Consider the following 21,244-nt stretch of genomic DNA (forward strand, 5'->3'; position numbering starts at 1 on the left):
AAATAAAAAATATTATTATATCATAAACATTTTACTCTTAAATCATAATTATTTATTTGTATTTTTAGTATTCGCACTCATATCATAAGATTCTTGAGGGTCATTGATAGTGAAGGAGAGACACATTATTACTACTTTTCCTTGATCAAGATTGCTATTTTTGGTCTGCCCTTCATCAAGATTCAAGACCCAACATCTACAAACTAAATAATTGAAAAGTTTAATAAAAATATCCAAAAGAAGAGTTGTAGGATCTTTGACATTTATTGAAAATGGTTATCTTTCCTTACATAAATATTTGAATTAAAAACCTATCGATCGTCATTCTATTTACTTCATACTATTTGAGTTAAGTAAAGGCTCATCTGTAGAAATGATTCATTTCACAATGGTTAAGCTCCGCATACAATAACCAATGAGGTGTTAGTTGGATTGGCTCAGATCTTTGGTGTGCTTCCAAATGATCTTAGGTTCAAGCTTTTGTAATACCCATGTGTGTGAGTTTTCTCCTTCCTCCTTCCTAACCTTTATGCCAAAAAAAAAAAAAAAAAAAAACGCTCCACATACAATGTAAATTCAAAAGAAAGAAAATAGCCCACATCCATTGTGGTCCTATGATTTGAATCACTCATTATTTTAGTTACCATTCAAGAATTATTGTTGTAAAAAATCAGCTTACTTATAAAACATTTCGTAATTAATTTCATCAAAAATATTGAAGTGGTTTTATCACAAGCATTGTATTCATCCATGTATTTCAACTTATTTTTTCTTCTTATTTATTTATTTATTTATAAGTACTTGAGCTTAATTAGATGACTGAATGATATTAATGACATGTTCACTTATCGAGGATGAATATTGAAATTATTTCAATTCATGTTTTCTATTTTATTAATACATGTATTGAAATTATTCCAAATTTTGACTTCCTATGTGTTTACTAATAGAAAGGGAATACAAAACATTATGTGAGTTTCACATTAAAATTCGTAATACTTGACCCATTTCCTCTCTGGCCAAGCTACCTTGATGCATGAATTCTCTCATTCTCAGTATGTAAACATGCCCTTAATTTAATTGATTTTTTTTTTCCATCAAATATCTCTTGGCCTAATAGTATTTCTTCCCAATATTAAAAGATGTTAAGTTTGAATATCACTTCTTCCATTGATTAAAAATAATGTAAAAACAAAAAACAAATTGATCATGAAAAAGCATTCTTGGTGAACCTTCTAACAAGATCCTCAAAATTAAATTCCGGATAATCTCTTTTATCTATGCATACGCTATTTCACATTTGATTGTATTTGTTTGAATCAATTAATGCCAAAAAAAGAATTGACTTGTAGATCAGTAGTTAGATGTTCAAATTCCATAACACCTAAGTTATGTGTGTATGAGAAACTCCTCACACCGTCGTAGTTTGTATTATAACTTGTATTAAAAAAAACAAATTCATACTTAGGAATTTTTTCGACTTTGGACAGAAAAATACCACTAACAACAAATTTTTTAATATTTTAATATTTTATGAGGAACCAAAAAGTCAAAGAAAAGCATTTATAATTCTCTACCGACCTAAACACCCCCAATAGTTATTATCTCCACTCCACACTACAAAATAAAAAACAGAATACCAAAATAAATAAATAAACACAAATTAAAATTAAAATAAAAGACAAAAAAAAAAGTGTCAAATTGTAGGTTTGTTCCATCTCCCAACATAGCACGTGCAAAAATACAAAGAACAAAACATCATTAATACTCCCATAAATACGAATTCTCCCTCCATTCCCGGCTGACAAAATTATTAGTCAATTACTGAATAATTACAAAAACCTCCCGGCCCAGAAGGCGTTTTACAAATAATTACTCCCATTTACCACTCAACTACCGCCGGCAGATTCCGTCTTCAACGCTCTTCACCCGCCACGTGTCCCGGACCCGCTGGGCCCCACCGCCTTCCGCATCTCACCAAGTCCAACTATAAGTACAAATCAAACTCTACTCTCTCATTCTTTCTTTCTCTCTCTTCGCCGTCGCCTGTTTACGATTTTATTTATTTGTTAATTTAAAAGAGAGAGAAAAAGAAAAAAAGAATCTTTCGACAATTTCTGTGAATCCGTTACACACAAGACGCTCCAGCTGCAGATCGGCTCATAGGGAGCTTGCTGACCGATCTTCCTACTGATCAACGGCGACACGAAACCAAAGGTACATTGCTCTTCACATTTCTTGCTGTGAGATAGCTTTGGAGATTCGGGGTTTGATTTTGGCGGTTTCTAGGGTTTCTGATGTAAATGCGAGTTTTTGACAGAGTGCATTTGCGTTGATGCGTGTGGCTGATCAGAGTGTAGAATGTCAGGCCCGCTGGATCGGTTCGCCAGGCCTTGTGAGTCGTCTTTCTCTCTCCTCGCTTTGCTTTTTTGTCGGCGATATGCTGCTCGTTTTGCTTCTTGGTGTGCTTGTTTCTTGCTGCTGAATCTGTTAGGGTTTGTGTGCTCTTGAGGCACTGTGGTTGTGGATGTGTTCAGTTTGCTAAATTTGGGGGTTCCGTTTGGTTGCTGAGAAAACTCAGAAGATGAAGGAGCTTTGAATTTTGACTTTTTCTTTCCCCTTTTTGTGTGTGAGAAATGATTGCTTGAGTATACGGCTGTTCTTTTTCTTGTGTCAAGATATCGACCTATAAAATTTGTTGTTTTTCTAGTTTTCTTTTTAATGTTTTCCTTTTCTATTTTTACATTTTATCAGGGACCAAAACGAGCAGTCTTAGTGAAATGCGCTTTATGGTTAATTTGATGAATACTTAGGTTAAATTTGAAGTTTTAAAAGAAAGTTTCAATTTTTATGTGTAATTATGATTATGATGGTCATATTTGTATTCTCACATGTCCATGTTTTTCCAATGCATGACACTCCAGTTGTTAATGTCGATGCTATTGTTATTGTGCCACAGGTTTTGAAGGATTTTATGGTAGTGATGAGAGAAGAGAGAGGAAGTCTGACTTTGAGAACTCCGAGGATGAACGCAGGACTAGAATTGGGACTCTGAAGAAGAAGGCGATAAACGCATCTACCAAATTCAAACATTCTCTCAAGAAAAAGGGCAGTAGGAGAAAAAGTGATGGCCGAGTCAGCTCTGTTTCCATTGAAGATGTTCGTGACGTTGAAGAGCTGCAGGCTGTTGATGCCTTTCGACAAGCACTAATTATGGACGAATTGCTGCCCGAGAAGCATGATGATTATCATATGATGTTGAGGTGCTCAGTTGTTTACCTTGCGTCTTCATGTAATCATGCATGCAAATACTTGTGGAAGTTCATAATTGGATAGATACTTGTGCCACTTGAGTGATATCCTCATGTGATATTAAGATGAATGGGTGACTCAAACTGACCCCCCAATCAAATCACACCCATGCTTTAGATCGATTGGGTTTAGTTTTAGTTTTCTAGGGAAATGGGCAATGGTAAAATGACAAAAGTAGAGGTGTAAGTCTCTTCTGATTCTGCTCCTTTGAGCTTTAGCTCACTCAAGTGTCACTTTGCCAATCTTATAGGTGATACCTAAATCTGGTTCATCTAAGATATAAGGTTTTCTGTTGTAGTTTATTGAAATATAGTTGCCAATTGTTATATTAATGTAGTGTGCATGGTGTTAGAAGTCATATAATGTATTAGGATAGTTGGGAGTGTATGTGGAAATAGTAACGATTTCATATCATATAACATGTTGGTAGAAAAATGTGGATGGTTTATCGAGTAAACTTTGTTCATTGATTATGATTCTATTATCTTGGTCTTAAACCCATGCTGCTTTGGATGTGCTTTTAAAGTGTACTTGATTGTTTCTATACTTTTAATTTGGTTTATACTATCTCACTTCTTTGTTTTGTTTTGTGTGATACGATTTGCCAGTTTTAAACATGAAGATTTTTACTTTCAGGTTCTTGAAAGCAAGGAAATTTGATGTTGAAAAAGCAAAGCATATGTGGGCTGATATGCTTCAATGGAGAAGGGACTTCAGTGCCGACACTATTATGGAGGTAACTACAGCTGAAAGTTCATTTGAATTTGCAGGTTTTGGTACTTTTTTCTTTTTTCCTCATTCTATTTACAATGTTGATGTTTCTTTCAGGATTTTGAGTTCAAAGAGTTGAATGAAGTTCTAAAATATTACCCTCATGGGCATCATGGCGTGGATAAGGAGGGAAGACCAGTTTACATTGAAAGGTTGGGTAAAGTAGATCCCAACAAACTAATGCAGGTTACCACTATGGATCGGTATGTGAAATACCATGTTCAGGAGTTTGAGAAAAGCTTTGCAATAAAGTTTCCAGCTTGCACCATTGCTGCGAAGAGGCACATAGATTCAAGCACTACAATTTTAGATGTTCAAGGCGTGGTATGTTGCCTGTAATCAACCATTTAATATAATTAATCTGCATATTCAGTGCAATCATAATATCTAATGATTCAATATTTGTTCGCTTTAAATGTTTTTAGGGCTTCAAGAATTTTACAAAGTCTGCACGAGATTTAATTACGCGGTTGCAGAATGTTGATGGTAACAATTACCCTGAGGTGTGCAATCAGTTATGTTTAAAACTTTAATTATGCAGTGGCAGACTGTCGATGCTACTTGTTATATATACTATAAATTAAAATTCAACATTCTTAATTGGTGCAGACCCTGTGGCAAATGTTCATCATTAACGCTGGTCCTGGATTTAGGCTTCTGTGGAACACTGTAAAGACTTTTCTCGATCCTAGAACAACATCAAAGATTCATGTATGTAGAAATTACTTTTTCCTTGTATTGGAACTATAGCAATTAAAGTTTTGGTTTCACTGGCATGTCACGTATTTATAATCCCTTTTTTTTTTCTTTGTATGCAACATTTTAGGTTCTTGGAAACAAATACCAGAACAAGTTGCTTGAGATAATAGATGCCAGGTGAGGGGGCAGCAGTGTATCTGTCATCTGTAATGCTATAACCTTGCTATGTTTACACAGAGATTTAGTGTATTATTCTTGTTCTAACTGTGATGTGAATCAAGATTGTTGATCATGTGGAATCGTGGCTGAATCTGTGATATCTGATTGATAGGCAATAAAACATTGCGACCTCTGATGATTTTTGTCTTCTCTGATGATCATTATGTTTCCTATTGTTCATTTATAATTGCACTTAGCTTGAGACTTAAAAGATATTTCAAAATATGCAGTGAGTTGCCAGAGTTTCTGGGCGGCAGCTGTACCTGTGCAGATCAGGGAGGTTGCCTTCGATCTGATAAGGGGCCATGGAAAAACCCTGAGATACTGAAGGTTATTTCCTGCCCTCTAGATTTCTTTTGTGCTGCATATTCTGTTAACTTTTACCTGGTATATTGCCAAATTTTATTGCAAGTTATATTTGTTTGTTTCTGATGTCATGTTCTCTTTGTTTCAGATGGTTCTTAATGGTGAAGCACGACGTGCAAGGCAAGTTGTTAAAGTTCTAAACAGTGAAGGGAAGGTTCTTGCTTATGCTAAGCCACACTATCCAATGGTAAAACTTCTATACTTTTCACTTATTGCAGAATAAAAAGTGAGTTACTTTCGCATCAGTTTTTCACATTTTTTGGGGGATTATGTATTGAAGCAGGTAAAGGGTAGTGATACATCCACTGCTGAGTCAGGATCTGAAGCGGAAGATATTGCATCCCCAAAAGCCTTGAAGAATTATTCACATCTTCGATTGACTCCTGTTCGTGAAGAGGTAGGTTTAACCTTTTCTTTATGTAATTATTGTGATTAATATATTCATTTATGCCATTCGATGCTTATAACTTATTTTAACTGATTAATGGGAAAAAAGGAACTTATTTTGTACAAGTATTTGGTTTCTTTAAGACTAGTTGAGAAGGAAGAAGAGAAATGTGGATTACTTGGTGAGGTGGAAAATTTTGTCTTGTTCCGGGAAGAATGCAGGTCTAGGGGTGGGGCAATTTGGAAAGTGGAAATGTGGCTCTTCTAAGGAAGTGGTTGTGGTAATTCCCTTTGGCTTAGTATAAATAGAAACAATCAGGGTTCACCATTGAAAAGAATGTAGGCAGGAGGTGGTTTTCTTGTGGGATAAATTTTTTTGGGCTTCATCGTGGCTTCGGTTTCCTATGATGTGTGGGAAATTCCATTATTTGTTATTCCCCATTGTTACTTAGAGATTGTTTTAGCTGCTTTGTTATATTAGTTGGATGAGTTTGTAGCTGTTTGTCTTTTCAAAAAAAATTGTAGCTGTTTGTTAGTTTAATGTTAAGTTTTTGTTTGAACCTTTGGTCGATTGCTTGTTCAATGTTTTATTTGATAAGAAATATACTTTACTTGATAAAGAACAATACAATACAGTGGAGAAGTTGTCCACTGATCTAGCTAATAGATGCTAGCTAGACTACACAACGAAGATTGCAAAACAGAGCAAAGCGCTAAATAATTACATCGAAACTGATCCTTTGTTCAATGTTGTATGTATACTTATTTTATTTATATATTCTTCTTTTTCTTATAAAAGGATTCTAATTGAAATATGTTTGTGAGTGGAAGAATGAAAAATGGTGTATGTTTTGTGAATTGTCTGCATTGCATTATTTGGCAATGGCTGGTGTAGTGATAAGTGACCATTGATTAAGTGTGCTTGAATTGGTTGTGAATTAAGGGCTATTGGGTAGTTAAGATATGTAATGCTATTTAATTAACAAGTATAGACTGGAAACTTATTACTCTCTTTATTGTTGGTTGTACTCATTGTGAATTGTGTATTCTTTAATGTGGTATAATGAAATATGCAGGCTAAGGTCATTGGCAAGGCAAACTGTGCAGGTAGCTTCTCGGGTTATGATGAATATGTTCCTATGGTTGACAAAGCTGTTGATGCTGGTTGGAAAAAGCAAGTGGCCCTTCAGAGAATCCATGCTGCCAAAGGTCAGCAAGTCTAGCCTGGTCTTTTGCTGCCAATATAACATTTTTGAATTTATGTTATTGTTATACGAACAACTATTAAAACTAAATAGTTTTAAGACTAAACAGCCTTAAAATGATGTTGAAATGGGAATTTATTTACTTTAATACTGATGTTGGTATATCTAGTACTGAATTGTTCGCATTATGTATATATTAGTGTAGTTTTTGCATAACAACTTAGGAACCATGGATAGGAACACAGGAAACAGATGACATTAAGTCAAAGAAAATGCCTATTTTTAACAAAAAGAGAAAAGGACCTGAGTACATGGAATACAGCAAAACTATAAATGAATCTGTGTACTTCCATACATACTATACCTTCTTCAGGAAATAGAAAGCACTCATCAGAATGCCGTGGTCTTGACTCTTGAGTACCAAAAATTGATTTTCCTGAATTAGTTCATTACTGTTCAAACTGAGCAACCAGGCAACAACTATCCTGGTCTATCAACAATTAGTTGAATGAGAGAGTATAGATTTTTCAAGCTGCTAAGGATATTGTAACTTTTACTAAGCGTATCCTTTACATAAATGGGAAATCTGTATTGGAATTTGACTCTAGCAAACTCATACTTTTTCACCTCATCATTTTGCGTATTCTTGTTTTGAACTTGGGACATACCACTCCAATTCTTCCTTTACCTGTTGGCCGAGTCCAGATGCTAGATTATATGGTATTGAACTTATATAATCACAACTAAATGCTTTGTAAAAGAACCCTTGCAATACTTAATAGTACGCTTTTTTCTTTTACTCACAACTTATAGTCTCTTAACCTTTTTTCTTTTAATATTTTTTTTGGTACCTGACATTATATAAATCAAGAAAATGAAATGATCTTTTTACTTCAGGGACACTTCAACAACCTGACATCCCTACAAATCCAGAAGGAATTCGAGGTCGGGTTTTGGTAGCGCTTATGGCCTTCTTCCTGACTTTTCTCACTCTCTTCCGCTCAGTGGCTTCCCGAGTAACTAAGAAGCTTCCTAACACATTGGATAATCACGATCAAAGTATTCCCAAACCTGCTTTTGATGCAACAAACAAAGAAGAGGGCCGTCCTCCTTCACCAACAGCACCATTTACAGGGGCAGATCTTCTACCCTCTGTACTGAAAAAGCTAGTGGAGCTTGAGGAGAAGGTTGACATTCTCCAAGCTAAACCGTCTGAGATGCCTTATGAGAAAGAGGAATTGCTGAATGCTGCTGTTTGTCGTGTGGATGCCTTGGAAGCAGAGTTAATTGCTACTAAAAAGGTATTAATGTTTTATTTGATGTGTAGGAATACTCAACACAATGGGAGCCTTCCACCTGTGAAATCATATTATGGCAGTTAACGCATTCAACTTTGGGTCACATTGCATTTTTATTTCTTTCCAGGAAAGAATGCAATCACATGCCCTTATGCAACCACATTGTATTTTTATATAAATGATGCATGTGTTCAACTTTGGGGGTTTTTTTTTTTTTTTTTTCGGGTTGTTACTGGACTTGTTTCAGCATTTCAGAATGATGCATATGTTGATTGTGTGTTTCATATGGAGCAGGCTCTACATGAAGCTTTAATGAGGCAAGAAGAGCTGTTGGCTTATATCGACCGGCAAGAAGAAGCCAAGCTCCAGGTAAGTTGACCATACAGTCTATCCGCGTAGATTTATTCTTTTTGTTCATTTTCAATTTCCACAATTCATGAGTTCTAAGAACTTTTCTTGCTGCTGGTCATCAGAAAAAGAAGTTTGTGTGCTGGTAGAAGTGTTGCCTGATGGAGAGACTACCGAAACGGGATTTGCTAAGCTGTTTCTCGAAGATGTGATCCCTACACGAGTACTTGACTTGACATACCAACCTTTGATCTCACAGAATATATCATCTGAAATGATGCCACTTCTGTCTTAGTGGGAACGATACGGAAAATGACAATTGAGTTTTATTTTCTTGAAGGATGTTTGTGCAGTTTGATTTGCTTAATCTTATACCGTTTTCCGGGAAATGTTGAAAAGAGTAATCAGAGATTCGATTATAATTATGGCTATTTTGGTGCATTTTTTTATCAATTATAGAAGGAAAAAAAACAAGGAAAAATAATCGAACAAAGACTTAAAGATAATCTATACTTTTGCAACTGTGGAAATGATAATGAAAGTGGAGATGGGATTTAGAGGGAAGATGAGAGGGGAGGATGTGTAGGAGGACTAACAAAAGTGAAAACAAAAACTTAAGAGTGAAATCTATTTGAAATTGTTCGCTTTCAAGTTTTTGTTTTCACTTTTGTTACTTCTCCCTCCCATTCTCTCTCTAAAAACAAAAATTGAAATGGTTATCAACTGGGCTCTTAGATATTCACTAGGACTTAAAGATAATCAACCACAGAAATTTAAAGAAAGTCATGCTGCAATTTTATACATTTTATTTAGCATAATAATGATAAATGATAATGATCTAGGACCATTCAGTAATTCCATTATTTAAAGAAAGCCTTTCTAAGTTACATACCACAATTCATTAATTCAATAATTGTAAGACTGATAATTGCACTTTACGCGTGCGTGATGACTTTTTTGAAGTGTCAATAACAATTCGTTGTTAAAAAAAAACTGATTTGTTTTTAAATGGTTAGAATTTTCACCTAACCGTGCTGATATGGTTCCAAATACTCATTATCGTAATTCGTCCCTAAACCCTTTAGCCTGTCTAGCGTCTACTCATTTTACCACCTTTCATTAGTAGAACAACTATCTTTGCACTTTGAACTGGAACTAAGCTTAGACTCTAGAGAGGAGGACCCTGGAAATCTTTGTCAAACTAAAGCGGTGCCCATTTTAAGTCAAAATATACACAACTGTGAATGGAAAGGCACACTGCACAATAATGTACAAAAGCTTTTTAAGTTTACAGTACCAAACTAGCAAACATAGAGGGAATGCAATTTGACAAAGCATCCGTGAGGCTCACAATCGAAACGTCGCCACCAGCAGCTAACACTGAATGTTCAGTGGTTCATCCAGGGCATCCAATCGAATCACCGGAGCTATCACCTTACCATTTGAAGGGGTTCTGCAATTACAATCCAAAAAAAGAAACCAAGAAGGTGAGAACACTTCATATGAAATGTACATAACTTGAAGTTAAGCAAAAAGAAGGTATTTCAGTCACATACAAACTTGCTTCTCTTCTTCTTTTTCTTATTCTTCTTCTCAAGCAAGGCTATAAGCTCGTCCTGTCTAACAAGGGTGTCCTCAAGTGCCTGCGAAAAGGAAACAAAAAGAAAAAAATAAACACGTTCACATTTAGCTTCTGGAAATGCAAACTTCAATAGAAGAAACCAAGAATATATCTTGAAATAGATGGATTACCTTCTTGGTTGCTGACAGTTCTTGTTCCAAGGCATTGACTCGGTTGAGAGCAACATTCAGCAGGTCCTCTTTCTCGGGTGGCATGACCGCGGGTTTTGAGCTGACAGCATTCACTTTCTCCTCCAATTCGGCCATGCGTTTCATCATGTTCATGTAGTCATTGCTGGAGATGGCAGGTGCAGGCAACGGTTGGCCTTTGACCATCATTCCATTGTAGTAAACAGGGTTTCCATAGAGGGTAGCCTCAGTGAGTTTCCTTGGCATGCTTCGTGCCAATCGAACTATGGCCACAATACCCATGATAAAGGCCATGATTGCAGAAAGTAATTGATTGGTTAGTCCTTCAGGAACCTTGCAAGCATCATGCACAGAGAAGCAATCTGTAGCATTGGAAGAAAGAAATATATTAGTATCAACATTTGGAAGAACAAGCATTATACTTGATTGGATTAATTATATATATATATATACCTCCACCAAGGGCAAATTTATCATAATGAACTGATTTAGGCCAAGTTGAATCAACAGTCTTGCCAACCATTGGTCTGAAGTTGTCATGCTCATAGCCCAGATTGCCCTTCTTGGCTACTGGAACCTGAAAAATATGAAGCAAGTGAGAACATCAACTGATAAAAGGCGACTCAGCACTGCAGAATCCGCACTAGTTTCTAAAATGGTTATAAAACTGAATTTCGACTGATATGAAAAAAAATATGAAGGTTCCAAACCACCCCCTTGTGAGTTGAACAAGAGTACGATGCTAAAAGTAGCAAAGACAACAAAGTATCACAGAACTGTCATGTTCCAGTCACAATTGTGAAATGTGGATAGAAAGTCTGCAACGCTTACTTCCTTAGGCACATGAGAGAGTCTTTGATGCTCCACTTGGCAATGCACGTCAACCTCTTGAACGGTTTTCGATTTCAGAGAATCATATCTCTTCATGTGGTAGCATGCAAAAAGCATACAGAAATCAGGTGATCGATCGTTTAGAAAAACTGAGAGAAGGCAGTTTGAAGAGATGCTGTAAACACACAAAATGAAAGGGAAACTTGAGCCAAGATTTGAGTACCTTTGAGTATGCATTCTCATCTTCAGAGATTATCTTCTCCTCAATTCCTGACAAACTCTTCCTTGGGCATTTTCCTTCACCATTATGAACCATCTGGCTCATCAAAATAACTGATTTTAATCTTTTGTTCATATTAGACTATGAAAGATAGACCAAAAATACTAAAATTAAAGAGAAACCAAGTACATCACCTTAATTATATCTGGATCACTCCATGGACCCTTATCAGAACGCATACAACCACCCTTATCAGCACAAGTACATGTACCACCCAAAAACTCTGGCAGCTCACTGTATCGAATATAATGACAGCGTGTTATGGCACAAATTTGAAGTTAATAGGATATTCGGTTACTAAACGGATATCTTACAGCATCATGTGAATCATAAGGCTTGCGAAACTTAGCTTGAACTAGATATACAATAAGAGATATATGGAATGATGAAATGTGTTGAAAGAAAAATATTTTGCCCTGAAGAGATACCTAGCGTCAATTATTTCAAGCAGCTTGCTCTGGTATTTGTTTCCCAGAACCTGAGTGTAATCATCAAATCGTTTAGCACCATAACATATCAAAATCATAGGTTAGCACTAGGTTAAGGTAGAGAAAATACAAATGATTACATTGATTTTTGCAGTGGTCTTGGGATCAAGGAAAGACTTCACAGTGTTCCATAAAAGCCTAAATCCAGAACCAGCATTGATGATGAACATACGGTTGAGGGTCTACAGTGAACCAAGCTTTCAATCAGTGTCAGAAAATACGAAAACTACATGACATGCATAGCTCAGTAGGTGTGGGGTTATATCTCAAAAGGCCCCAGTGTTATTAGTAGTGGAACCACATATATATTTTGTCTAGTTTCTGATGTGGCATTTTTACTTTCTTCAACACATGCTAGACCAAGCAAAACCAAGAGGCTTGTTTGATGAAATTTGAAATGATATTTAAAGGATATAACATACCTCAGGATAGTTGTCACCATCAATCTTATTAAGGGTCTGGATAAGTTCCCTTGCAGACTTGTTGAAATGTTTAAACCCCTGCACATCGATCGCATGAACTAAAAATGATCTCTTTTGGGATTAAAAAGGATGGAAAAAGGAAAATGAAATTGTCTCCTCCAACTCTACAACAATATAACAATTATTTTTAACATCCCACAGACTAGATGTGCTCACTAGCAGATCTCCAATATCTAGCTACAATCTGAAATTGAATAAAAAGATTTTTGTCTACAATCTGATTAAGACACAAAGTTTTCATGTACCACTCCTTGGACATCCAGAATAGTAGTGCTCTGATCAATGTGCTTCTTTGCTGCAATGGAACATGCGGGGAATTTGCACACAAAGGTCCTCTCGAACTCCCGGACGTGGTACTTCACATAACGATCCATTGTTGTCACTTGCATTAGCTTGGTAGAATCGACTTGACCAAGCCTCTCAATGTAGATTGGTCGTCCCTCCTTATCAACTCCATGATGTCCTTGGGGATAGTACTTCAACACTTCATCAATTTCCTTGAAATCGAAGTCCTTGACAAAATAACCAAAGGAAAGATTTAGGAAGCACAAACATAGTAGCGACCTAGATGATCTCCAGGATATGGCAAGTTCAATAAAAGCATATTATAGAATACCTCCATAATAGTGTCAGCACCAAAATCCTTTCTCCACAGAAGCATATCAGCCCACATTTGCTTTGCCTTTTCAATGTCAAATTTCCTGGCCCTTAAAAATCTGCACAATCGTACGTGAAAATAAAAATTTAGTAAGCAATCACATAATTAACAGAAACTCGATCATCTAATGATCGTCAATGCTAACCAAAACATTGAATAAGTAACCTTAGCATCATATGATGATCATCATGTTTTGAGGGCAGTAGTTCTTCCAAGATAAGTGCTTGGCGAAATGCGTCCACTGCCTGTAACTCCTCTGCATCAATGTTGTCCTCAATTGGGACAGACATTACCCGGCTGTTTCTTCGTCCCTTCTTAGTAAAGGAATGCCTAAACTTGGAGGAGGCATTGATTGCCTTCTGCTTAAGAGACCCAAGCCTTGTCTTCCTCTCATCCTCAGAAGTTTCTTCATGAACTGAAAACCAAAAAATCATATTTCCAAACCGTAAGCTAAACAATTTCTACTACCTAATATCTTTTCATTGTTGAACCATTTCCTCTATACATTTCACATACACATATGCTATTTCCATTGTCTATGAACAAAAGGATGACAATGCTGCTAACTAGAAAAGAAAGCGATCCCCGATTATTTTGTTTGGTTTCCAAGAAGAAAACCTCAACCAGCAATCTTAATCCTGATTAGGGAAATTTTTTCAAATTATGATCTTACTCCTACAAGATGCAAAACATGGACAACTCCAACATTGATTAATTTCATTGAAGCTTTAAGGTTGAGTAGAATACGTGTAGACAAAAATGTTGGATTTGTTTCAACTTACCAGGTTTAAGGTGTCGGTCAAGAGATCCAGGCATTGTGTCACCACACATGGTTGATATCTTGCAAGGTTGCTCCACCTTTGAGACAGCCGAACGATAGGAGAGTCAAGCACTCATATATCAAAACTTGCTCAAACTAGAGCCCTCAGGGGATATAGCCTACACCTTAATAACCTAGTACACCAAAAAAACCAAAAATATCAAGAAACCAAAACATTCAAGACAAAGCCAAGGACAAAACATTAATCTTGTTAACACATTGAAAGGGTAATGTTCTCGTGCCAAACTTATGTTGTCTGACAAGAGAACGTTTCTCTGCATTGATATATTTATCGAGAAAGAAACGTGACAATTACCCAAAAGAAAGGTAGCTATGGAAATTCAAAAAGTTGTGGAATCATAAGCTAGCTAGCATATGAGAGAGAGAGAGAGAGAGAGAGAGGAAAACAAGAGTTGGGTGTAGAAGAGGAAAGAATGATTACCTTTGTGACAATAATGTAGGTGGCCAAGAGAGAAAGTGGTAAGCATATATATGACCCCGGATTAATCTCTGGAATTGGACGGCCAGAGAGACAGCGAGGATGACATGACTGATTTAGAAAAGAAAGATTGGCACCAAAAAAGAGAGATTTTGTCTCATCTTTCCCATTGACTCTGTGCCGTGCATGGTGACCATTTTTGTTGTTTTGGGTTTCTGGTGGCAGTATGCGAAATGCAAGCCACTCCGTTCGTTCTCTTTCCTTTTCCCTCGCACAAAGTAAACTAACTTTTCCCAACGGCTTCCACCTTTTTCCACGCAAAATCTACTACACAAATTACTTGATGATTTTATCTCTTTTTGTTATGTTATTAAAAATGATAAATAAGGAAATGTGACTATTATCGGCATTGCTTGAATTGTAATTTCCTTACGTTTTTTTGTCACGGATGAGTGTAGGATAACTTTTTTTGAAGTGCCGATATTAAAAAGAGCACTTACTAGATCGACGGAAAAGTATCATAGGAGATTAGAAATAGATTTTATCTATTCCTTTATCCACGTCCCTTACTCTAACCATATTTTTGACCTACATAAATTTACATGAAAATTTGAGATGCTCGTTTTTGAAAGTGGTTTCCTGTCGTTTGCTTCTAGGGTTTATTCTATTTTTAGTCATTAGAACTCCTACTCGGTTGTTGAAGGTTGGAGGAGATAGTCAACCACTTTTCTTCTTTCTTTTAAGATATTGAAGTCATGCACCTCTGGATATTGTGAATTGTGGTGCTCCACTAAGTTTTCATCGTGGTGCTTTGCAATTGTTCTGCCAGCTGCCCAATTAGTTAGCTAGGGTTAGGAAAGGGTTATGGCAATCATAGATTAATTTAAGTCAAACATTTGAGTTATTTCAGCAATGTCATGCTATATTAAGATGCTTTCATGTTGATTTGTTGCAATGTTTTGGTGTCCCCTTTTAGTTTTGTGGTCAAGTTTTGGTGTACCTTTTAGGGTCTATATCAGTTCTCCATGTTATCTAAACACATATAGGGTTATGTTTCAAGAGATGAAAAATTAAAATTAAAATATAAAAAATATAGTTTGCATAACAGGTTGGGGGGGAGAGGCGACATAATATTTGAACTCCAGAACTTCACAAGGGGCCTAAATATTTAAAAGGAAAAAGTAAGAACCGCATCTAATTAAGTATTTGATACAATTTTTTTTTTCTTTTTTTTTACAAACAAAGAGTTGAAACTGTGGACTACAGCCTAATTACTATTTTTCCTTTAATCTCAAAACTGAAAATTCTCTTTATATGAAGATATTACAATTGCAGATGCATTACTTGCAAGGCACGGAAAGAGCCACAGAGGACCCTCCTCCATCCATATGTTCTCCCTCTTCCATATCACATACAATTCCTGGGCCAAACACTGCAATATCTTTTGCAAATTGTATTGTATTCCTTCCAAATAGCCCTGCAGTTCTATAGTTTTTTTTGGTGAAAAGTACCTCTGTAGCGGTTTTTCAATAGCTGCCAACGTCACGTCCCGCATCTCTAATAGTTATTCCAACCCCTAGGTGCATGTTTTGTCTTCCCTTAGTTATATACATTGGATCTTATAAAACAACCCAGGAGGAGGCTCTTACTTTTGTGAGGCTTGGAGGGTGGTTTTTGGTTGCTAATTTGGAACTCCTCGCACAACAACAATGCCTGCTGTTATAACACGAATAATGCAAGGTAGAATTCCTGTCATCCCAAACAGCCCAACACAGATAGGCAGACATTTCCACTTCTTCCCTCCTGAGAACCATGCAAACTTGAACTACTAAATCAACCACACTAGATAAATGCTTGCGTTGATCCCCCTCACCAACAGAATAAACTCTGCAATTACAGTCCAAAACACTAGAAGGTCAAAATATAAACTTGCAATAGAACTGAGATAGACATAAAGTTTAACTGGCCAGCAAATATTAGCAATTATTAAGTTACGTACAAACTTCTTTTCCTTGTCAACTGAGGCTAGAAGCTCCTCCTGTTTATGGCGGGCTTCCTCAAGTGCCTGCAAAAATGAAACAAGAAGAAAATGTCTAGATTTTCTTTTTCTGGCTTTAACTTTGTATGCAACTTCTATAATAATTCAAGAGTATCAAGATTTTACTTTCTTGGCTTCTGACAGCTCTTGTTCCAAAGCATTGACGCGGTCAAGAGCAGCCTTCAGCTTTTCCTCCTTTTGAGTCTCAACCTTGACAAGAATAGGCACATAAAGAAAATGTACTTGATTACATTTATTTTTCTCTTGATTTGGATCTTTAGTTTCTGTTCCTTAATTTTTGTTTTTGTATGCAACTTCACTGACAGAATTCAAGAATACCAAGATGATTACCTGCTTGGTTGAGGACAGCTCTTGTTCTAAGGCACTGAGTCGGTTGAGAGCAGCGTTCAGCTTTTCGGCCTCTTTCTCAGTTCCCTTGTCAACCATTGCCTCAAAATATGGGCTATTACATATTCTGGGAGTTAAAAGCTGCAAACGATAAAGCAAATCAAAACATAAAATGATAATGGCCCAGCAAGTGCCAGATGCAGAATTTTATCCTCATGGAGGCTAAGCTGAACTATAATAAGACTAAAAAGTTTTGAAAAAGAGAGACGTTGAGAGTTAAGTGTTAACTAATCCATAAGTAGGTAAATCTAAATATGCAAATGGTTTTCGTGATTAAAAAAAAAACATAGTTGCTTGCAAGAAGCTACAAAAGAGTTGCCCAATGATGCTTGAAGGGGGTTGTAAACCTGAAGTTTTATGCATATGAAAGAAAAAGGGATGAAGTTGCAAATAGCCACCCTCTTTTGAGTAGCAAAACTTATATTAGGATGCTAAAAGCCTGAAACTAGTAAAGAAAACAAAGGTATCGCAGAATTCACATGTTTGGGTCACAATTGTAAAATGTAGATGGAACATGAAAGTTCCCTAAGCTTACATCTTCAGGCACAGAGGAGAGATGATCCACATGCATTTCAGCCTCTAAAAAGGTTTCTGAGCAGAAAGAATCCATTCTCTTCATGCAGGACCATGCCAAGAGAAAATAACAAAGAAATAGAAAGTCAGGAAATTGATCATTTATAAAAACTGAAAGAAGACAGTTAAAGACAAAAAAAACAAAAACAAAAACGCAAACTTGGGCCAAGGTCTCCATACATTTGTGCAAGCCCGATCATCTTCAGAGATTATCTTCTCCTCATCAGAGAGTGTCTTCTCCGGTTCAGAGATTGTCTTCTCCGGTTCAGAGATTGTCTTCTCCTCTTTCTCCTTTTTCTCCTTTTTCTCCTCTTTCTCCTCTTTCTCTTCTTTCTCCTCCATATCACCTGATGGAGTGTTGTTTGTGCTTTTTGCCTCACGATAACTCTGAACCATCTGCCTCATGAAAATAACAGATGTTGTGATCTTTTGTTCACGTTACACTAAGAATTAGGAGATGTCACAATCAAAGAAAAGTCAAATACTTGTTGATAAAATTAGTTGGTTTACCACTATTCCCAAAGGCTAAGCTGTTAAATTGTGGGCCAACAATTATTTATTATTCTAACATTCCCTCACATGTGGGCCTCTTTCCAACAACACTAGAGCCCAACATGTTGAATTCAACCTAATATTGAGAGGTTGTAATTGAGGGATTCGAACTTAGGTTGGTGATTGAACAAAATCCCCAAAAGCTTAAGTTGTTAGGTTTGTGGTCAATAATTATTTCATGTTCTAACAGTAGAAAATCACCTTCATTATTTCTGGATCGTTCCATGGGCCCTTATCTGATATCATACAGCCACCCTTATCAGCACAAGTACAAGTACCACCCAAAAACTCTGGCAGCTCGCTGCAGGTTCATTATAAGAAAGAGTGTTATCACAGGAAGCTTGATTAGCTTAGATTGAACTAGATATAGATTAACATACAGCAAGATGAAGAACAGGACTGAAGAAAATATATTTTTCTGAAAAGGACATACATACCTAGCCTCAATTATTTCAAGCAACTTGCTCTGGTATTGATTTCCAAGAACCTAATGCATAATCACCAGCACCTTTAGCACAGTACTAGATCAAAATTTCAAATTAGCACTAATTTATAGTGAACAAATGGCAGAAACTTACGTTAATTTTTGCAGTGGTCTTGGGATCAAGGAAAGATTTGACAGTGTTCCATAAGAGCCTAAATCCAGAACCAGCATTGATGATGAACATACGGTTCAGGGTCTACATCAAACAAAAGATTCAATCAGCGCCACAGAATACAAAGACTACCTTTCATGCTACGGAACCAAGCCAAGAAGCTTGTTAAATGCGAACTTGAAATGATACAGCTTTTTACAGGATACCTCAGGATAATTGTCACCATCAACCTTCTGAAGGCGCTGGATAAGTTCCCTTGCAGATTTATTTAAGCTTGTAAGCCCCTGCACACCGATTATACGAACACCTATTACCTCTCTTAAAAATTAAAATTAAAAGTATGGAAAAATTTAAATGAAATAACATCATGTTTGACACCTGCAACCAGCAGATCTCCATCATTAACTCAATGAAAAGATCACTTTGTCGTCAGTATAATTGAGTATCTCCAATTGGCCTAAATTAAAAGAATGAGTTTTCACGTACCACTCCTTGTACATCCAGAATTGTGGTGCTCTGATCAATGTGCTTCTTTGCTGCAATGGAACAGGCAGGGAATTTACATATAAAGGTCCTCTCAAACTCCCGTATGTGGTACTTCACATAACGTTCCATTGACGTCACTTGCATCAGTTTGTTAGAATCAACTTGACCAAGTCTCTCCATGTAGACCGGTCGTCCATCCTTATCAACTCCATGATGCCCTTGTGGATAGTATTTCAAGACTTCATCAACTTCCTTGAACTCAAAGTCCTTAACAAGGAAATAACCAAAGGGGAAAGTTCAGACACATATTAGATAGTCAGGCTAAATTGTCTCCACTATATTCCCAGATTGATAGAAGCATTGAAGAATACCTCCATAATAGTGTCAGCACCAAATTCCTGCCTCCACTGTAGCATGTCAGACCACATTTGCTTTGTTTTCTCAAGGTCAAATTTCCGGGCCCTTAGAAATCTGCACCATCATACAAGAATATAACAAACAATCTATTCATAACCGGATAATAGCAACTCAGGCACCACAAATCAATGTTAATAGCAATCAAACAGAGAATGTGTAACCTTAGCATCATATGAGTATCATCATGTTTTGAGGGCAGTAGTTCTTCCGAGATAAGTGCTTGCCGGAGTTCCTGAGCTGCCTTTAGCTCCTCTGCATCAATGTCATCCTCCATAGGGAAAGACATTACCTTGCTGTTCCTTCGACCCTTATTGAAGGAGTTTGTAATCATGTTGGCTGCCTTCTTAAAAGACCCAAGCTTTGTTTTCCTCTCATCCTCAGAGTTTTCATCTACATACAGAATATGTGAAAATAAATAGACCCACAAACACAAGGCTTTTACTTTTCCATTTTCTCCTAGATATTATGAAATCAAAATGCAACCAAGAACAAAATGAAAATGAGTGATTTGAATTGGAAAAAGAACAAACCAAAACTGAGACCATGAATGTTAGCTAAACAAATTCAACAAAAGAATATCCTTTTTGTAGGGTACTTTGTACTGTTACGTCTATTTAGAAGGAAATATCTACTTTTAAAGTAATGGGTATATTCTTGAACAATTTTTCTCTGCAAATATAAAGAAAAGAATGACATCTCTGCCTGCAACTCACCCAGTTGTGTTGATATTTGATTAAGAGAAACAATTTTTGATCTTCTTCTGTCAAAAATGTATTGGGCTGAAACCAAAAATCTGAACCCATGACCCCAAAACATGCTTGGTAGATCCCAAAAGTCCCTGAGAGCACTCTATCTCTTAACCACAAGAAATGGTGGGCAACACAATTTCCTCCATTAGAGGTTGTCTGGCGGCCGCAAAGGCCACGATGGTGGCGCGTGGGTTGCCGGGGCCGCTCCTGGCGCATGGAAATGGCAGCGAAGGCCACCCAATCCCACGCGCGCGAAATAGGATCGTTTTTTTATTTTTATGTTTCTTATTTCGAACGCTAGCGGCAAGCTCAATCAAACAGCGAATATCGTTTTTTGATTCCTTGGTATTGTTAGGGCGGCCTGTTTAGAAGCAAATATCTACCTGTAAAGTTATATGCTTTGAAATTATTGTTTTTTTAATACACATTTTTGTGATACATTCTAAATTTTAGGCTAAATTGTAGAAATGGTCCATCGACTAAGACCCAACTTTACATTTCGCTACTCATGTTGCAAAATTGTTATAGTCGTACTTCAGTTAGATCTTGCGTTGCACCACTAGTCCTTTCCATCAATTTTGTTTGTTTTTCCGTCAAAATTGATCACATGTCAGACACATGATAAATATTTTAAGCGTAACTAAGACTTTTACCTAGCCACCACCTCCTTCTACCTAAACACAACCACACGCCATCCTCTTCCCCCCAAATCTGCCCATCCATCTACCTCACCAACCCAGCAACCCAAACCATCCCAGATGGCCCAAAGCCTCCGGCACCTTCTGGTGACAAATTCCAAGTCTCCTCTGGTATGTCAACCACTTCCCCTCCAAAAACCATGATGAATTTTATCTAGACATAGTAAAATGCATCAACACGGTTTTCTTTGCCTCCAACTAATGAGGTGTAGCTCAACTTTGGGTGGCACAAGAGCTCCTTATGTTCTCCGAAAATCAACTTGCTACTAAAATCAACTTCCCCAATCACCAAATCCATTTCTTCCCCACATGCTCAAATGGGGAGACTGGGTTTATTATTTTATGAGTTTATTT

The 21,244-nt window shown here is 36.8% G+C and overlaps 3 protein-coding genes across 6 annotated transcripts; 1 reads left to right on the forward strand and 2 right to left on the reverse strand.

Moving 5' to 3' along the window:
* LOC18767415 (phosphatidylinositol/phosphatidylcholine transfer protein SFH8) lies at window positions 2,012-9,046 on the forward strand. Of its 3 annotated transcripts, none has more exons than XM_020569987.1 (15): window positions 2,012-2,217; window positions 2,290-2,395; window positions 2,960-3,263; window positions 3,949-4,048; window positions 4,141-4,407; window positions 4,509-4,586; window positions 4,693-4,794; window positions 4,910-4,959; window positions 5,232-5,331; window positions 5,456-5,554; window positions 5,648-5,764; window positions 6,831-6,963; window positions 7,857-8,260; window positions 8,552-8,626; window positions 8,731-9,046. In XM_020569987.1, exons 2-15 carry the CDS (start codon window positions 2,362-2,364, stop codon window positions 8,752-8,754), a joined length of 1,887 nt encoding a protein of 628 aa, XP_020425576.1. In that variant the 5' UTR covers window positions 2,012-2,217; window positions 2,290-2,361; the 3' UTR covers window positions 8,755-9,046. The 3 variants fall into 3 exon arrangements, with proteins under 3 accessions (XP_020425576.1, XP_007199758.1, XP_007199757.1); XM_007199696.2 differs by having other exon boundaries at window positions 2,321-2,395; XM_007199695.2 differs by having other exon boundaries at window positions 2,321-2,395; window positions 5,651-5,764.
* On the reverse strand, window positions 9,798-14,465 carry LOC18768144 (phosphatidylinositol/phosphatidylcholine transfer protein SFH3). 2 transcript variants are annotated; one of them, XM_020569989.1, is made up of 15 exons: window positions 14,377-14,465; window positions 13,897-14,068; window positions 13,280-13,529; window positions 13,073-13,172; window positions 12,702-12,968; window positions 12,397-12,474; window positions 12,055-12,156; window positions 11,915-11,964; window positions 11,621-11,720; window positions 11,430-11,522; window positions 11,207-11,296; window positions 10,829-10,952; window positions 10,358-10,737; window positions 10,162-10,248; window positions 9,798-10,058 (listed from the first exon to the last, which is right to left on the reverse strand). In XM_020569989.1, exons 2-15 carry the CDS (start codon window positions 13,943-13,945, stop codon window positions 10,041-10,043), a joined length of 1,788 nt encoding a protein of 595 aa, XP_020425578.1. In that variant the 5' UTR covers window positions 13,946-14,068; window positions 14,377-14,465; the 3' UTR covers window positions 9,798-10,040. The 2 variants fall into 2 exon arrangements, with proteins under 2 accessions (XP_020425578.1, XP_020425577.1); XM_020569988.1 differs by lacking the exon at window positions 14,377-14,465 and having other exon boundaries at window positions 13,897-14,174.
* LOC18767579 (phosphatidylinositol/phosphatidylcholine transfer protein SFH12) lies at window positions 15,483-20,569 on the reverse strand. The gene is made up of 14 exons (XM_020570321.1): window positions 20,157-20,569; window positions 19,605-19,833; window positions 19,398-19,497; window positions 19,027-19,293; window positions 18,747-18,824; window positions 18,523-18,624; window positions 18,382-18,431; window positions 18,146-18,245; window positions 17,573-17,788; window positions 17,355-17,432; window positions 16,763-16,900; window positions 16,538-16,621; window positions 16,373-16,438; window positions 15,483-16,260 (listed from the first exon to the last, which is right to left on the reverse strand). Exons 1-14 carry the CDS (start codon window positions 20,257-20,259, stop codon window positions 16,243-16,245), a joined length of 1,629 nt encoding a protein of 542 aa, XP_020425910.1. The 5' UTR covers window positions 20,260-20,569; the 3' UTR covers window positions 15,483-16,242.

The sequence above is a fragment of the Prunus persica genome, chromosome G8, assembly GCF_000346465.2.
Source record: "Prunus persica cultivar Lovell chromosome G8, Prunus_persica_NCBIv2, whole genome shotgun sequence".
Taxonomy (NCBI): Eukaryota; Viridiplantae; Streptophyta; class Magnoliopsida; order Rosales; family Rosaceae; genus Prunus; species Prunus persica.